The sequence below is a fragment of the Amaranthus tricolor genome, chromosome 1 (genome assembly GCF_026212465.1).
Source record: "Amaranthus tricolor cultivar Red isolate AtriRed21 chromosome 1, ASM2621246v1, whole genome shotgun sequence".
In the NCBI taxonomy this organism is placed as follows: domain Eukaryota; kingdom Viridiplantae; phylum Streptophyta; class Magnoliopsida; order Caryophyllales; family Amaranthaceae; genus Amaranthus; species Amaranthus tricolor.
The window spans coordinates 38,045,731-38,065,572 of record NC_080047.1 but is presented as its reverse complement, the minus strand read 5'-3'; the positions used below and the strand labels follow the sequence as shown (position 1 = coordinate 38,065,572).

At 31.6% G+C, this 19,842-nt stretch overlaps 1 protein-coding gene across 1 annotated transcript; it reads right to left on the bottom strand.

Annotated features, from left to right (window-relative positions):
- Positions 1 to 1,289: 1,289 nt before the first annotated feature.
- Positions 1,290 to 18,604, bottom strand: LOC130817055 (uncharacterized). Its single transcript, XM_057682889.1, has 16 exons — positions 18,378 to 18,604; positions 17,112 to 17,219; positions 16,906 to 17,020; positions 14,876 to 15,576; positions 14,637 to 14,768; positions 14,142 to 14,231; positions 12,908 to 13,028; positions 9,983 to 10,306; positions 7,543 to 7,607; positions 5,170 to 5,332; positions 3,200 to 3,304; positions 3,007 to 3,108; positions 2,721 to 2,894; positions 2,341 to 2,472; positions 1,972 to 2,133; positions 1,290 to 1,784 (listed from the first exon to the last, which is right to left on the bottom strand). Coding segments are annotated over exons 1-15 (2,466 nt in total). The 5' UTR covers positions 18,380 to 18,604; the 3' UTR covers positions 1,290 to 1,784; positions 1,972 to 2,001.
- Between the last annotated feature and the right edge of the window lie 1,238 nt (positions 18,605 to 19,842).

Sequence of the window (19,842 nt, the reverse complement as noted above, 5' to 3'; positions counted from 1 at the left end):
GGTGAATAGGAGAGAGTATATCGTTAGAAAGCTCTTGAAATTTACTTTTATTGTTGCAAACCTTGAATTAATGTGAGTTTCCTATCAAAATTTATGGCCAAAAGAGTAAATGTATATCAAACTTTTAGAAGCAAAATTTTAAATAGTCGTCATTTCTCACTTGGTCGTCGAAATCAGGCATATAATAAATCGTTAGAGAGCTCTTGAAGTCTTGTTTCTATGTCGTAAACCTTGCATTAATGTGATTTTCCTATCAAAGTTATGCCCAAAAAAGAAAATATGTATCAAATTTCAGTTTTTAGTTAATTAATTAATATTAATTAACCCAATTTTTTTCTTTTTGTATTAATATTATTGATTTATTTACTTAATAATTTTAGTTTTTAGTAAATTAATTAGTATCAATTAATTTAATTTTTAGTTAATGAATAATAATAATAATTTAGTTGATTAATAATAATTTTTGATCAATTATTTTAATATGCATGAAATAATTTGGTTTAATTAATAATAATAATATTAATATTAATTGCGAGTTATTTATAAATAATTATTTAGGTGATCAAATTCATCAATCATATTGTTTTGATATTTAATTTCACTTCAGATCATTTTTAAGAGAGAAGTTGGAAAGATTGAGTCATTAAGGGTAACATTGGAAGTCACACAATCTATTAAAAATAATGTTATTTGTTATGAAATCATTAAGGGTAGACAATATGTTAAAAATGAAGTTTAATTCTACATGACAATCTTATGAGGAGACAAATGAATTAATTTCATTGGTTGAATACGCTCACATGGCAGATTAATTGCATTATTATAATTTCCTATCACAAAAAAAAAAAAGAAAATTATTAAATAGAACAGTAAATACTATACATAATATAAACAATTAAGGAAATATGTAATTAATTCGAATCAAGTAGCAGTTACAAATAACCAAGTATAATAAAATATAATACAAAGAAGTTGAATTTGATATTTTCAGTTAGTTAAGGACTTTTTTTAATTTAACTTTTTTTATATCTTTATTCTAAAATATATATATATATATATATATATATATATATATATATATATATATATATATATATATATATATAAATATATATTTATATATAAGTTTTTTATAATATGCAAACTTGGGGATTATTTTCTATTAAATATGGAATAACTTGACATCAATAGCAATTCGGAGCATTTTCTTTTAGAGAAAAGCTAGATGAGTTATGAAATCATTAAAGACAATATTGAAAATTCAATATATAATGAATGACGACACAATAAAAAAGATGACGATATTAAAAAAAAAAAAAAAAAAGGATGTTAATATTATTCCCCAAGCCACAATCTCATTTCACTGAAAACAAAACAAAACAAATTCTTAATGCATTCTCAAAAATACAGAGAAAGCAACTTGCTTACTAAAATCAACTCAGTAGTCTCTTATAATCAAAAATTTTCTCAAACTTGCCAAATCAATATAGCAACAAGGCTTTTTCCTACAATTCATTAGGATGGAGATGGTTCTTGATTGCAATAATATTAACTCTTTTCTTTAAGACATACTAGTTACTACATATCTTCAAAAGTTCTTAGAAGCTGGTCTCGCCTTCATACATAGGGACTCAGACGATGAGATCACCGATGCCAACCACTTTTCTTGTGCAGCCAGTCGTACCCACCCATGACCTTAGCCGGAAAAAGTGATACTTGTAATAGATAACACCCGATTCTCAAGTCAATGTTTTTGAACATTCTTTTTCTCTGTTTTCAAAATCCTATGATTTTCAACACAAAGAAACGAGGACGTATAAGGCAGTATAAATGGAGTTATTTAATCCATTATCAGCTCCGATCAACATATGAGGTTTAAGTATAAAATGCAATCATATACTAATTTAAAGTATTATACACGTAAATCTAACAAATATATGAGGCTACTCACTAATAAAATTGGGGACTTACAGAATATTAGGTTTCCTAACCAAAAACGAATCATTCTGCTATCGTACGTTTTCTCTTCCTAGATATTCCAGATGCCGTCTGAGACTCCTCGTCAGCAAACTGAGCAGCTGTTCTAGCCCTTAGTTCTTCCAGAGTTTCACCTTCTTTTGCCCTTTCAAGAACCTACCAAACAATCTTGGTTTAGAAAAAATACACAACAAAAAGACTTGTTCTCATTTTTCGAAATATAAATAACCTCTATTCAATCAGTAATGTCTAAAACAGCATCTATCCATAATATCCAAAAATTTATTAAAAATAGCATATCATAGTTCCCCAAAGAAATTTAAACCAATGCAAGTTGAAATTACACAAAAGCTAGAGACTTACCAGATGTCGGCCATATAAATGCGTATTAGAAAGAGCACTGAGAGCATTTTGTGCTTCTTGCTTGGTGACAAATTCAATAAAAGCAAAACCTCGGTGTTTCCCGAACCTCATTGGAAGCCTCAAGACTTTTATCTGTCATGCAAAACTAAACTGTCAATTGCAACTCTGTAGAAAAACCCATGATTCCAAATGCAGCGCAATGACCAGAGGTTCTATTGAAAGAAACTCATCCAATTTGATAGCAATAGGGAAAAAATAGATCAAACAAAGCCACAATATCGTTAACAAAAACTACATTGCCCAAAAACACAATGAAGAAACAGCCTCTCCATCATTAGAAAGTATCTCAAATTTTCAAATAAAAGTAGTCTATTAATTACCTGACCGAATGGACTGAATAACTGTCTGAGATCCTTTTTTGTTGCTTCAAATGCTACATTTCTTACTATTAATTTTGTTGAGCTTTGATCATTTCCACCTTTATTCAATACTTTCTCATCCTTATTAGCACGGCAAAGTTGGAACATTAGGGCATGCCCATCCAACACAGTTCCCTACCCAAAGTAAAAACAATTAATTATAAAGATATTACAAAATTCTGTACTCTGAAACCCAGAAGTCGAGGCAGTCAAGAATTGATAACTTGCCATAATGATATCAATATACCTGCAAATCCCTGCAAACATTTGTTGCTGTCTCAACAGAATCAAATTCTACAAATCCAAAACCCATCGAAACATTCTTCCCATTCTTTACGTGCTTTTTTATCTAAAGAGAGGAACCAAGGTAAGCCAACGGTAAGTATAAGCTAGAACAGTAATTAAAAGTATTCAAACTCTCAAATGTGAGATGTGCTTACTCTGACACTTAGAACTTTTCCTTTTTTCATATTATCACTGACATGCTTCCACAAATTTTCATCAGATGTCTTGAAGTTTAGGTTCTTCACATAAAGAGACCGAGACTGAAATGAATCAATCACAAGTTGAGAAATCAAAGCAATAAAATAAAGAAATGCACAATAAACTGCAGTTAAGATCTCAGCCAGAATTGACAATCCTATGATAAGCCAACAGTAACATATCAAGTTTGCAAATTTTTTTGCTGAAAGGTTATCATGCTCATGGTAGAAAGAATCATAGTTGATGGATCGCGGTAGGCTAAAAAAACATGGGAGAAGCAAATTAGGAATGACATGAGTAAGTTGCACCTCTCTGAGGACTTGAATAGGGACGAAGCTAGTTGCAAACGCCGTATTTGTGTCCTAGACCTTCGATAGTCACTTATGCCTACACCTATGTCACCTATGACGTTTGTTATATTTCTTTGGTCATTTTACTAGCCTTAATTTTTATCTTGCAATGCCTTGTATTTTTCTGTCTTATCTTGTCTTCCTTTGCTTTTCTTTGCAGCTCTTTTTTGAGCCAAGAAACTCTTTGGCCACATCTTCCTTTATGGATACATGATCATAGTTTTTATGAGTACGATATGATGATGTTGTTGCGTCAATGGATTGATCTTGTCCCATGGGCCCTTGGCCAGACACTTTTGGACGACCCTAGGCCAAAGGGTTCAAGTCTAATTTTAATAACACAAATTCTCACTTAGACGGTCTTACCATGAGTGGTTAAATTGAGCTTGATAGTCCAACTAAATAATTAAAACATTCATTTTTGTATTTTAAAAACTCAATTTTAGTTGTTTCGTGTTTAACACATCATTTTAAAAGTTAAAAATTAACACTTTGGATATTAAAACACTCATATTTTTACTCCGTGCTTCTATGGACATATCTCACTATGAGACAGTCATAAAAGATTTGCTCTTTTAACAAACCATATAGGCTCGGGTTCGAAATTAGAGGGTTACGGGTCCGAAATTAGAGGGTTACTTTACTTGAACTCATTATTTTACCTCAAGTACCCATGTCGATCCTTGACACTCAGACATGAGTAGGACACTTGGACACTTCATTTTGAACTAATTTATGCAAATTTTCATAAATAAGCCAAGTCTAACGCTTGGACACATGTCGATTTTGAGTTTCGGAGTCAACGTAACATAGGGGTAGGGGTACACATTCATACTCCATAGATCGACTACTTAATTATTTACGGTATTTTTTAAGGAATGGGAACTTTGAATTGAATAAGTATACTTTTAAGCAATATTACCTCTTTTAAGCGCTACTTTTTACTTATACGAAATCCAAACTACCTATTACTTGGTGTATTAGAATATACTTTTTTGGCACTTCATTAGTATTTACAAGTCATGTGCTAGACTATATAATTTTAAATGGACTATAATTATTTTGTTTTTTAGATGAGGCCAACATGGCATATAAATTTTTCTAATTGCGTTGCTATTCCATACTAAAAAATGGTTAAAAAAAGAACAACAATAACAATGTCAAAGTCTCAATCCCAACATAATGAATTTGTAAATAAGGAAATATGGGAAAAACATAATGAATTTGTAAATAAGGAAATATGGGAAAAAAGAGTAAATGGTGCAGGACCCATTTACGACCCTAGACAAGTACTTTATGGGTCTAGGTAAGAGTGTTATGATCTAGAGAGCTCATGGGGGAGTCTACCATTGCCAATTTCTATTTGCCAGGCTAACAGATATCTGATAAAATACATAACATACTGGTCAACTGATTTTTAGGAAAGCTAGTTTTGGACATCATGCCAAACATCGTGGCCCGTTGTAAAAGAGTTGACTTAATTGCATGAAAATCAACCAATCAAATCAGATATTCAAATGAACAGATCACAAACACCCAGAAAAGCAGGGAGGAAAACAAATGGAAATTTATCAAACCTCAACTCGATCAGGATCTATTTCAGCTTCTACAGTCCCTTCAACTTGCTGTTCGAGTAAAACTTTCTTGACTTCATGTTCCCCAACAATCACATCACTCATGGTGTTAGTGTTTCTTTCCAATATGTTACTGGGCGCCCATTCCAAGTACAGTGGAGCATCTCTGGAGTCAGATAGCACAAGATTAAAGTGAGCATGAAGTGCTGAAATAGCCTAATTTGATACTATGAAGTTAGAATGCAGACAATGGTTGGATGGTTTAGAAAACTTAATGTTTCACCCATTAATCTGAGTCACCAATATAGTGCAAAAACAAATTTAAGATTTATTGTTGTAAAGGTTTTCAAATCTACCAAACGAACAAACACATAAAGTGTTAAAAACCATGTTTTCAACCGATTCAAAAAATCTCTCACGCTCTCGGCTGCGATACAACTGCATCACCATGACCAATAACACAATACCCAAATTCCCAAATCGCGCTTTTGCACCATGGTCACTGAGATAAGGTAGCAAAGGTTCTCTCCCTCAGCTACCCTATTAAATATTTTGACATGGCAACTAACATTTACCAACTTAAATCACTAATGGACTATTTTTTTTAATTTCCCATGACATACAGTCAATATTACAGCAAAATCTTCCACCAAACAATCAATCATGTTGCTATATATCAAGGGGGTGATAAAAATGAGCATGTTCAGATTCGGTGAGCTTGCTTTTATAGTGTCCATTAAAGTCTCAAATATGGAAGCTACACAAAGGGCAAGAAAAAATTTTGGACTTTGCACAACCATGATTAGAAGTGTCCATTTTAGTGTTTGTGCGGGTTTCGGGTATATTATCTTTGTTTAGGCTAGTATTGATTCTTGAGTATATATGTAAGTATCAAGACAATCAGATTTTAACTTTTATATTTGGGGTGTTTTGGGTCGAGTTGGGTCATACTCTGTGTTGGTTAATTGGATCAATTTAAAAAAAGCTCTAATCATGATTTGTTCAAGGCTATTGGTAACAATTTGAAGCGGAGTAAATGACACAAAATTAGATTTTATTTTCACAAGGAGAATAAACAGTGTTCCCTGGAATGCAAAGTCATAGCAAGGGAGAATATATCTATAAAACATATATGACTAGCCTCGATGTTCGTAAAAATCAAACACAAGGAAAAAGAGAGTCAAAGGATTGAAAAGTAAGAAGTTAGAGAATACAACTACAACAATAATATCAAAATCTTAATCCCGACACATAAGATTGATTATATGAACCAAAGCAAATTAATGTGAGAATTGTCGAAAACATATTAAACATTATTATGATTATTAATCTACGGCAAAGACTACCAATTCTATTTATATTCTACGTATATTATTTAAATCTTAATATTGTAAATTTGTTATTGCTCCCATAAATTCAAAGTCTTTTTTTAAATCTTCACTTCAATCATCAAAGTCAACTTTAGTCTACCTCTTCCTTTTCTAAACTCTTCAATGTTCAAGTTTCAACCCTCAAGTGCATTTTTTTATCTTCTTTGCACATGATCAAACTAATGTAAAAACTTTTCTCATTTTGTTGTTTGAAATATTTGCGACTCCAAGATCATTATTTATGCCTCATTTCAAGTTCTCTTTTAGTTTATGTCCACTCTTAACATAGGCATCTCAATTACCTCTATCTTCCTAAAATGACCTCTTTTATAAATCAACACTCTAACCACTAGACAAGGCAAACCACTAGAATTTTCCATTTAACCCAAGCTTTCCATCTTGATAAATATCGTTGTTCTTATAGAAAAATTGTAAAATCACAATCTAGGATTTTCTTCAAGATCAAGGATATTAATTTAGCGTTAAATTGGAAAATTTATTGAATTAATTTAGGGTTTTTGGTTGAATTGTTGTAGCAAAGTTGGGGTGGAAGTAAATTAATATAAATCCCTTTATTAAAAGTACAAGGCTCATACCGTCTCTCGCATCAAACTTCCCTTACAGCCATAAAAAGTGATGTACTTGACCAAAATGTTCTTAAAAGTACATACTTGATATAATCGACCTAGCTCACTATGTGTTCGTGTCTGAACCAACAAAAGCGCATTTTGTGCGCTCTTAAAAGCTAGCTCCTAGGTTAGCCTTTGGTACTTTTTTATATCAAAAATATTAAGATTATCCCTTATTGACTTAATTGTATAGGTTATCAAATCACACGAACTATAAATACTCGCATCATCAAGATGTAAAAAATATCCTTTTAGGTTGGTTTAAGCAATATCTTGTGGTTTTGGCAAAGAAATCATCTATCTACGGTCTGAAAGCATCACCGTGAACATCAAACCACATTAAATAATTGCAAAAAAGGACATGGTATACAACTTACTTGTATCGCTTGTACGACAAGCCTTTGCTAGCTGCACGAGCTCCAGCTGGTTCAAGAAAGATTACCTAAACAATTAAAAAAGATTAGAAAAGAAATTTGGAGGTCGTGTAGTCGATTCAAAATAAGTACGTACAATATCATTCCAATACCTAAATGTATTGAATGGTGAGTAAGTGTATACAACTACTTTTCTTTTATAAAGAAAAATTAATTACAAAAAAAGATACTCAGTAAGGAATGAAGCAACCCTGAAAAAGAAAGCGAAATCTGAAAACAAGCCATTTGAAATAGCTAAAAACGTGACTGGGACCTTAACTTTCTCCCGAACATCGAACAAAAGAGCTATATCCTTAAAAACTATTATATCTTTCCATCCATAAGGTCCAACAACTCCAAATAATGGCAAAGAAACAACTATTCCAAAAAAAGTATTACATGACCTTTCTTGTTTGAAGGAAATCTCCAATTTTTAAAGCCTAAATCCAAGGCCCTTCCCTAGCACTAAATAATCTAATTCACATGTACCTGTCAGTGGAAAAGGACTTGGTCATTATCTTTCATGCTATTAGAACACATTATCCACCATAAGAGATTCAGAGATAATTGAAATGAGATCGTCTTTTTTGTAGGTTCTCCAAAGTGTTGAGCTTACACAAGACACGAGTCAAGAAAACACCCTAATCTTTAAGGAAACTTTAGTTTTTTTAATCTAATTTGCCAAAAGAATGTGAGGCGGATTATGAAGAGGTAGTTATAGAACAGGACAAAATGATGCATAAGAAACTCAAGGAAGTGTCTGAATTAAAAAGTCTTTTAGATGGAATTGATGAAGGGTGGAACAATGAACAAGTATATACAATTATATATTAAATACTGACATAGAAATTTAAAGAGATTTGCTAACAAGACCAAACTTTTAAAATCCTTGGTCATTAACATTTCACAAAGTCCAAAATAAGTATCAAAATGGAATAGAAAATGAATCTTCATTATGCATAAACTTGATTATTCATGGTGATGACATGTAACTATAAAACCTACTAATGATTTTTTGTACAAATAATTAAGCACCTAGTAGCTTCTTATAGTAAAAACCAGGTGTCATAGGTTAAAAGAAAAGGTTGAATATCCTAAAACCAATATTAAGCAGACAAATGAGAAATTTTTAAAATGTTGGAGACAGATCCCATGCAAATTCGAAAATTTGATATCCAATTCGTAAAAAAATGCACCGAAAGTAAGGTGGCTTTCAAGCCGAAGAAATCTAAATCACACGCAAATTCGAAATATGCAAACCACAAGATAAAAACAGTGCCCTTATACTTCGGAAAAAGTAGACACAAGACTTTACAACAATGATATCAGAGTCTTAGTTCCAAAAAATGGGGTGTTGTAGACAAGTCTTAATACAGAAAATACAGTTTACACTAATTGAAATGAGTTTTCTATTCATATTCAACCTCCTCAAACAAAATTCCATGCCCATCCCGTCTTGACCTCTCATGGAAGCAATAAAACTGAGAATAAGTATTGAAATTTAAAATCAATACTTAAATATCCATTATATAATATTTCTAGTGACACTATTCAATTTCAAATGCAGCCAAAATAAACTGATGGCATCATATATAGGAAGGACAAAACAAACATCATCTAACAACAAGGGAAAGCTAATAAAAATAATACTAAACTTCAAATGTTTGTCATGTTGAGGAAACGTAAAGCCAAAAAACTGATTTCTTGAAGAAATATAACTCAAACTAAGTTAAAGGTAAATTCAAATTCTGATGCAGTAAACAAAACCACTAATTTTGTAGACATTTATCAAGTAATAGGATGAGGGGATATCACACATGCAGGGAATGGAGCATAAGCAGCCACAATTGAAGGATGAGAACGGGATATGATGAAAAGGGTGTAATGCCACTTGTCTTGTGATCTAAATAATTACTATTTATAAATTTATTTATTTGCTAGATGTGAAGTGCTACTTGCACATTCACAAACCATGAAATAAAGAAAGAATCATGCTCCACCAAAATCCAAGTTTACTTCAGTATCCACAATACATTAAATAACACCGTCTCACCACTCCTAGGAGACACCTTTTAAGCTTAATCAAGCAAACGAAATTGCATCTTACTACTTCTCAGAAAGTTACTGTGTGTCTTTTAAATATTGATGAAGACCAAATACCCACCAAAGAAAAGGCTAAAGACATGGAGTTGTAAAGTCTTTCAATAGCCATTTTAAGTTGACCCATCATCTAAACCACCCCACCCCAAAAAAGAACTGAAAATTACTCACCTCGAGACAATCCTCGTAAAGAATAACAAACTATAATCATGGTGGTCAGATATACAAACCCTTGCACTGAATCATTTGAAACTTGCAAAATATTATAACACTAACAATATGTCTAAGCATCTGTATGACTTACCAAGGCCAACGTTTTTGTTGGAGGTAGTATAATCTTGTCAATGCTACCAAACTTGCCAAACATATTAGAGAGTTCACTCTCCATTGAACTGTAGGGCAAGTTCTTTACAAGTAATACATGGTTGCTTCTCTTTACACCTTCACTATTCCCAGACGCAAGTTCTTCCAAGGAAGCCACATTAACGCCAGCATTGGCCAAAGCCTTCTTAGTCTCAGCAATGATTTGAGTTTCTCCAAGAGCAATGCGTACAGCAAGATCATCAGCTTCACGATCTAGAAATTCGCTTTTATTGATTCCAAATTTCCTAGCGATATTTTCTACAACCTGTGTGGTAAAGCAACTGGTCACAAATTTAAGCTAAAACTAGAACATGTAGATAAACCAAGTAAATCCTGACTTTGACAATAATTTTGACTCTTGTTTTTATTTTGTGTTCATATGATGCTCTGAGTAACCATAACATTGTTACATTACTAGGTATATACATCGAAAGGAGAAAAGCAACTCAAACTCTAAAGCATAAAAAATCATACAACACCTACTTTTAAAAGTATAAATGATAATTCAACCCATAATCAATAATGGACGACAAAAAAATATAAATTAGCGTCAGTCCGCAAAATTACAAACAAGGTCAAGATAGCAATATTTGCAAGCCACATTTAGGAAGTGAACATAAATTTTTGAAGGAAAAAAAGACAAAAACAAACTGGACGTCATTAGGCAATCATAAAAGGTATATCTTAAAAAGATTTTTCTTCATGGATATTCTACATTTCGTCAGATAGTTCAACTTGCAGCATTAAATTTCACTCTGAATGCAAATAAAACGACAATTAAAAAGATAAGGAAAAAGACAAAGAAGTTACAATAAGGAAATTTCTATAAGCATATGATATTTTAAAAGCTAAATATGATATCCCACAAATGCATTAAAATATTTGTGTTAACAATCAATATTTTTCATGTGAAAATACTTGAAACTTCAATTTAAACAAAAAAGATGAAACTTGAATGAGGTTCCTTATATTTGCCACAGCCCAATAAAATTACATAGTTGAGATGAAGTATGGACAAGTTTTAGCTAATTCTTTAATGACCGCTGAAAGCTGTATATTTTCAGAACAACCCAGACCAGCAGACCTATAATTAAGCCAATTATAGCATGTTCTAAGCTCAAATGATAGCACATGAAGCATAAGATAAAAAAAAAACATGATGCAAGCTCTCCTTCACTTGGCTTCTAAGCTTGAATTTAAGATGTATTGATCAGAATCAAGGTCCCTCAAGTCTGCAACAAGTATATGTTTAACTGTTTGGGGCTTTGGGCTTGGTTTTGTTACTTTTATAATGATTAGAAAAGGTTTGTTTGTTGATTGATTGTGACCCATGTCATCTTGTTGGTGATTGAATCGTGTGGCAAGTTTTGAGGACTGAAATCATCCTTGTTTGACCAAGATGGTGTGATCAAATTTTGTACCTGTCTTGCACAAATTACTATAGTAGCATAATCTATATTCAATTAAGCAACATTCAACTGCATTGATTGAAGTTTATTAGTCGAGTAATGATGATTTAAGCATCAATTTCTAAACACTATCGGAGTACTAGTTTTCACAAACTCAATATGTATACTAGAGACAAAGTGCAATGGAATTACAAAGAAAGGAGAAAAAAGCAACTTGTTACTCAGGAAAAGATAGGTACACATAGTTAGCTTTGATGAATCAGTTGTTAGCCAATGATGTAGATTGATGTGTAGAATAAATGATTGAATTGTGAGGGTAAGCTTATGTGTTAAAGAGAAACATTAAATGTCATTAGTGCTTATATTGTGTGCTAATATAAAAATATGGAAGCAAATGTTTGTTACAAAAGGATAAACAAAATTGTAGCAAGACTGAGTACATAAAATGTCACTTTGGCACGAAGTCAGAAACAATCCTACTAAGCCATAAATGACCCAAAGCAAAAAAAAAAAAAGAAAAAAAAAAATCAACCTCAACTTACCCAACCAAGTACCTACAAACTAGAAGTCATAATCACCTTCATTTTCCCTATTATTCATGTTGACATACATGTGGCTCTTTCCTTACCACTACATTTTCATCTTGGTTTCTACAAACTACATTTTCGCTTAACTTGTTTGTTCAAATTTTAGGTATTATTTAATATAATTATAAAAATATATGTAGTCATGACATTAACTATTGTATTGTATTGTTTTATGAATAAAACAATGTGTAAAAAAAATAAGGTGACACTAAATAAGAGAAAAAGAAAAGTTAAAATGGGCATAACTAATCAAATAACATTGAAGGAAAAGAAAGGAAAAAAAAAAAAAAAAGAAAAATATAAAGAAAAGGTTTTAAAAAAAAATGTAGTCTGATAACTTTTAAATGGGCTTAGCCTAAAGTAGAAGGACAAAAGCAAACACTTGATAAAGAAAAACCCTAGAATTAGGCGGCTGAACATCAAAGCCTTCATCACCTCCATGTAAGTTGTATGTCCTTCTCTCTTCTTCCATTCAATTACTTGAGTTTTTTTTTCTATTATTCTGCAGTTCAGAAAATACTCTCACTCTTAATTCACTCTTTTTTCATTCTTTTCTCTTGTTTGGATACCCTATTCTAGCCCATTTTGCAATTCTAGATATGAGCTTATACTAGAGGTTTCCACAGAAGTAACATAGACTATAACAACAAAATAAATCACAAACAATGGTAGAGCTTTTACTAGACATTTCAGAGTTTAGACTAAAAAACCAAAACTAAAATTAAATGTGCATCAAGAACATATTGCCACCTATAATAAATGCCTAGAAGGAAAAGAAGAAAAAAAACAGAAAAAGGCACATGATAATATGTAAACATGACAGAAGAAAATAAAATCCAACAAATTAAAAGATATAAGAAATAGACATACAGTGTCAGAACGCATAAACAAACTATTCCAAGCTTGAGTATTGCCGGAAGCTTCTAATGCCTTTTTCTCTTCCACCCTCTGCTCCTTAAATGTTTTGGCTTTCCCCTCAATAACATGAGTTCTGAAATAAAGATATAATGACTTAGAGCTAGTCATACGTGTAAATTATTATACTACCAAAACCAATCTAAGAATCTATGGTGCAGTGAGACAAAATAACATTCTCACAGTTAAACAAGTTATGACTTACGAATGGCATAATAGCTTTATTAATACAAATATAGCGTTTAAAACGTACACAGCATAAGATAGTAAACAAAAAAATTGGTCCAACTGCAAATTAATTAAAATACTAACAATCACTGCCTCCTCAAGAAAAACGAATTAGCAGATACAGAAACCTAAGTATGATTTTTGAAAAGTCTAGGTGTGCAACATATGTCATTACTCCTAAACGGTTCAAGAAGAAACGAAGGGGGATGGGGCTGCTAAAATAGTATGGATACAACAAATTCAATTGGAAAAAAAATGAACAGCAAACAAATCACCGAGACTTGCCCTTGACAAATGCCAACTGAGCTCTCTGTTTCCTTTTTAACAATTCACCCTCCCTCTCCCTTATTTCTCACAAATATCTCATCCGCAAGATTTAATCAATGTTAGGACCTGAGCTGGCCACCAGATGATCATCAGCAGCTTCATAGAAGGATAAGTCTCACAACAATTCCCAAAAGCCCTTGTGATCGGGGCATAGTTACCTAATTCACAAATTTTCAGACAAAAATGCGAACTAAAAACTAGAGAATGACGGGCTTTGGCAGTGTAGTTTGGACAAATTACAAACTCATATAGTGAACTAGGTATTAACTTAACTTAGACACCACCTCATCAATAAAAACCCTGAACAGAATAGAAAATTTTTGGCTAGCTTAAGAAGACAAAGAAAAAACCTAATTTTCTCCACCCTTTTTTCTTACCAGATGGGCAAGGAAACAATCAATAGTACAAACGTGACAAGCATATTCGTAAAGTGTTTCCCCGTCCATTTCTAAATGCTTACTGCTAGCCTATGATCTGAAAGCATCCCATATCCAATACTTCCCCATAATGCAAGTTTGGTTCTTAACAAACCAGAAATGAATCATTCCTCTACATTAGGCTAGCATGAAATACAATAATCTCCGAGAGGAAAAGTGATAACAAACCAAAAGGTGCAAACTCAACACAAACTTACTCTTGACTTTTTAAAGGATTCTTTCCTTTTGCTGGTAAAATATGCAACAATCTTCCTTGAAAGATTGAATAATCCAACTCTTCTAATGCCCTGAGATACAAATACAAAAAAATTCAGATTATTAATTTTAATACCTTTCTACAAAGAACTACGCTAATCTAGCATACGAGAACTCGACATTTAAGTTTTTTTCCATCTTCTACATTTCATTTGAAATTACTCGCCATCTAAAAATAAAATTCAAAAACCAAGACTATAACATTAAAGGAGCTTCTCCACTTTAACCGCAGTTTATTCCTGAAAAACGCCTCTAAAAAGAGTTTTTAACCTACTTTTGCATGACTATCTCCATTATCCACCCATAGACATAAAAACAAACATGACATATTAAGAAAAAACAATATTGCAACCATTCAGATTTGAGAGCTCTAAAATCCTTATTCAAATGATCATTTACATCATCCGGTAAGCGACAGACAAGGCTAAGAATCTTACCTGACAGCGTGTTCTGGAACTTTATAAAGAACATAAGCATAACCCTTAGACCGCTTTGTCTCTTTATCAATGACAAGATGAACCTCCGAAACATTCCCAAAGTTACTGAAAAGCTCCATCAGCTCATCCTCACTGTGAAATACGCAATTAATACAAATCAAAATTAGATCATTAATCAAATAATATGTAACTTACAACAATTTGACATACTACATAGACATTTAAAGAAAATATTTTACGTTGCACCATAGGGCAGATTGCGAACAAAAAGACGACCAATCTGAAGCACTTCATTAATGTCTTCTGGCTTAGATGATGTACTTACACAGTTCGTCAATTCACAACCAGCTTCTTCAAAATCAACTACTTCTGGAAACTTTTGTTCTTTAGAGGACATTTTCTCCTGAACATCCTCCTTATCTCCGTTAACTTGAAAGGCATACGCATTATCTTCATCATTCATATTAAGATCAACCCCATCCTCATCACCATCACTTTCCGAATCTGACCATTGTTTTTTTACTCTACTTTTAAAATAATCCACATCAGAGACGATTTCATCTTGAGCCAAATCTCTAACGCTCACATCCTTTCCATCATTCATATCAATCTGCCTTTCAGAATTTTCATCTTTATGGTACTTTTTGGAAACTTTTTGCTTCGACTTATCTAGCACCTCAGTACCTTTGCCATTTTGGTCAAGAGTACGAACTACTAGATCATTCGCCCACAACTTTGACTTGCTTCGTGGCTGCATCACCTGAAAAAACTCCTGAAGTTTCGGATCATCATTTCTATTAGTCTTGTTTAAGTGCTCCTTTTCAGATTTAGCTTCGCCACTAGAAACCTTCTTGCTCTTCTCAGCCCTTTTCTCTTGCTTCTCTTTAGAATACTGACTCCAAGGACGAGGAACATTTGTAGACCCAACTTTCCAAGCTAACTATAGGTATGATGCAAAACAAACATAAACAAAAATATTCGCAAATCCCAAATAAAGCGAAAATGAAACTAAGCATGGGTAAACAAAATTTTAATGTCAGAAGCATTCTTCTTGGTTTTACAACATGTAGATGTAAAAAAATCCATTTAGCTAGGCAGACATACTGTACGCACAGAAATCATGGCAGCTATAATGTAAGAGAACATGACAATAAGCATGGTGAAGGAAATCTATACTTGGACAAAACCCTTCGACACTTGCCCTTGAGCACCTACACTTTGGCTAATCTTTTATAATTACCACAGCAAGAGAATTTGATGAAGGCTAATTAGTATGAACATGTAATAAAGGCATAAATATTACAAATTAAAAGAAGAATACTTTTTAGCCAAATGATTCAAGCAACCTCAAATCTAACTTATGCATCACTAATCCAATCAATAAAATACTAATCATGGTGCCATACAAGGATGACAACTAAAATATACATATTTATTATGAAAATCATTAATATAATATTTAATTTTAACTTCATATTGCGTAAAGTATAATATTGACCGAAATATCCTAAATGAGAATATACCATAACACATTATCGACACAATTTTCCTAGCAAGTGCTGGTTTTCTTCAAGTTTCTAATTCAACTATTAGCATTCAGAAAGGTATGGGCATGAACAGTGACAATAACCGATTAACATTTACATATATTTCATTTTGATGTGTCAGCTTAAGTTACTAATAACCTATCAGCATTCATTCCCAAGTTATATAGTGGCCGGTTGCATACTTCATTTTCAAAAGTTCAGTTAGCATAAAAAAAAAAAGATAAACATAAAGTTGCAACATTATTTCTTTGCTTTAACAAATGAATGTTAACCAAATACATTGTATTCTTTTTAATAAATAAACACCTAGCTATTGATGCATTCATCAAGAAAGCCATAGAATAGGCAGATTCCATGAATACCTTCCAAAATTAAAAAACCTTCTCAAACCCTTATCTCTCTCGTCAATTTCCTACCTGCCCAGAGCCCACCTCGAAATTCCCATTACAATTGACCACTTTTAAGGTGACAATGGATAGTAATAGTTTCTTGCTTAGACTTGGTTAGAAAGCTTATATTGCACATTGACATAGATCTGGTTAGAAAGTCAAACATAAAATTCATGATGTAATATTAATTTTATCATTCACAAATTTATAACTAATAATCTAATATTTATTACAAAAGAAAAGCAATAAACTTTAATATTTTATCATAAATCATAATAATAAACAGCTAAACGAGTATATCCTATAATCCTACAAAATAAATATGCAACAAACCTCGCATGTAATTCTAGACGTATCTAGAAATGACTTGTTCAAATACTTAATAGCCTCTTCCGCTTCTTTCTCAGTCCGGTATCCGATAAAAGCAAATTGTCTGCTTTTGCCCTCTCTGTAATTTACATTATTCAATAACACTATCAATCAATATTTTGGGATTAATTTTCTTAATACAAAAGAAAACTTAAGAGCAAAAATATAACCTTGTTCGCATGAGTTTGGCATCAGTAACTTCACCCTTTTGAGAGAAAAACTCCTTTAAACGATCCTCGTTGACATATTTAGGCAAATCCTTGACAAGAATTCGAGACCTATACAGTTACAAAACAAAATCAATAACAATATTTAGGAACGCGAAAAAAGAAAAAGAAGTAGAATGGAAGATTTCAGATTACAGCGGCGGATCCAGAAAAAAAAAAATCAAGCATTGTCAACGATTAAAATAAAATGAAAATTATATTATCAATGTTCTATTATGGTAATTGTCCACGTAATGTCAAAACTAAGAAATTGCTTTTAAAACTAAGAAATTGAAAGAATTTTGTAACAAATTCAATGCAAAAAAATTGAAGAAAACAAGCCAATTCAAAACTAAGAAAACCAATAATTTACTACCAAAAACAAGCATTCTCAATAAAAGGATAGAAAACAAGCATGATCAAAATTAAGAAAACAAATCAGGTCGGCTAAAGACTCATTTGCACAACTTTATTTTTGTAATAACAAAGAATTTGTTTGTTATTGACCGGAGGCAAAAAATTCTTAATAACAAATTTTCTGTTGTCGACAAAAACTCCATTTTTAACACATTAGCAATTTTCACCATTTTAGACATACCTAATCAGCCATCAGACTAAGCTAGCAAGTGTTCTTCATTAACCACCACAATAAAATAGTAAGAAAAGCCCACTAAAATTATTCACTAATATCCCAACAATTAAGTACCACCATTAGCAACATTCCTCCATCAATACAAATTAAGGCATTCCTCCGTTAAAGCATTCCTTAAGTATTATTAAGTACCATTATTCACTAAAATCACTCACCAAAATTACTCATTAATAGTCTAATATCACAGCAAATTGAAGCATTCCTCCATAAAAATCAAGAAAAATAAAGGCAAAATGAAGAATGAAGATGAAATACACAACCGAAAAAATGAAATACAGAATCATCGTAGAAATAAGTTACTAATCCATCATTTGAAAATGTATAAACCCTACATCAATTGTAGAATTAAATTACTAATCAATTAAAACTCTAACAAAATTCCAAGAAATTAAAAATGAAACCCTAAATTTATAAATTTACCACCAGTTAAACTAAAAACCTAAATTGATTAACAATACCCTAAATTTAACTAATTGATTAAATTGATGAACAAAAAATGTTTAACAACTAACATTCAAAGAAATGCAAAATCCATAACAATTGCACAAATATGAATCTTTAGTGGAAAAAGTATATACATGGTTTGGTGGCTGGGGCTGGCTACGACTGTGCGACAGTTTCGGTGGGGCGCGGCTGCGGACGTCAGTGAAGGATGAAGGTGGTCAATCGCGAATGATGTGAGGACTGTGGAGGAATGGCGGAATGTATGTTGAGCAAAATTCTTAGGCGGCGCTTCTATTCATACTACTTGTGAGTCGTGACATTTACAATTTACTCCTAGTTTACTCGGACATAAAACTCCTCGATTGATATTTTGTTGATGTCGTCCCTCTTTTTATTGTATTGTCATTTTTTTTTAATGAAATTACCAAATTACTTTTAAATCTATTTTGAAATATAAAATAAAACTTATTATTATTAAACTAAAATTATTAATTTTAAAAATAATTGTAAATATTAACTTAAAAAATGTACAAAAATTAAAAAATGGACTCAGTCGCACGTTTTGTATGACTCGACCAAGGCTAAGTTGCGTGTTTTGTGTGATTGGGTCTAATTTATTTATTTGATTAATATTTATATTTTTATTTCATTAAATTTTTTATATTAGCTCGATTGAAAATGTTCTACAAATAAAGAGGAGCAAAAGAGAAGAAATGTGCTTATAATGCATAAGTTTTATGTTGAAATTTGATACATGCTCTCTCTTTTGGCCATTACTTTTGATGCAAAAATTGCATTAATGCAAGATTTACACCATTAAAACTAGACTCAAGAGCTTTCTACCTTTTATTTTGATTTATTCATTGGATTTGCATTTTTTATGTTGATTCACTTTCTTTTGTCTAATTTCAAATTTATTATTCACAAACACTTGTAAATGGGCTAATCCAAATTTAAATTTTAAAATTTAAAATTTAAAATTTTTTCAAGTTGACTTTAAAGGTATTTATTCTGACATTAAAGTGATTAATTTTAAATTAAATAAACCTTAAATGGATCAATTAAAATAAAATTTTAAAATTTGACCTAAAAGTGATCAATTCTAACATTAAAATGATTAATTTCTACTTACAAGTCTATAACCTTACATGGATCTATTATGACCTTTAAAAAGTCTTCAGCTTCGACATTAAAGTGATCAATTTAGACTCTAAACTGATCAATTATATAAAAAATGATCAATTATAATATTAAAGTGAGCAACTTTAACAGTTTAACTTAATAGTGAACAAGTTTAAAAATAATCAATTATAACCTTAAAGTGATCAATTTAAAGTTTATAGTGCTAAATTTTAAGCCATTAGTTGTATGGTCATTAATTATCAATTATAACTTATAATCTTAAACGAGTTCAATATAACCTTAAAGTGATTAATTATACTCTTAAAGTGGTAAATTTTGACCTTTACGTTATAAATTATAGGGATATTTTATATGGTAAGTACCAACTATTGTAAAAGGCGAGTGGTAGCAATTCTTAAAATTTTTTCCACAAAATAGCATTCAACTTTTGGAAAATTAACTACAGTAACATTATGG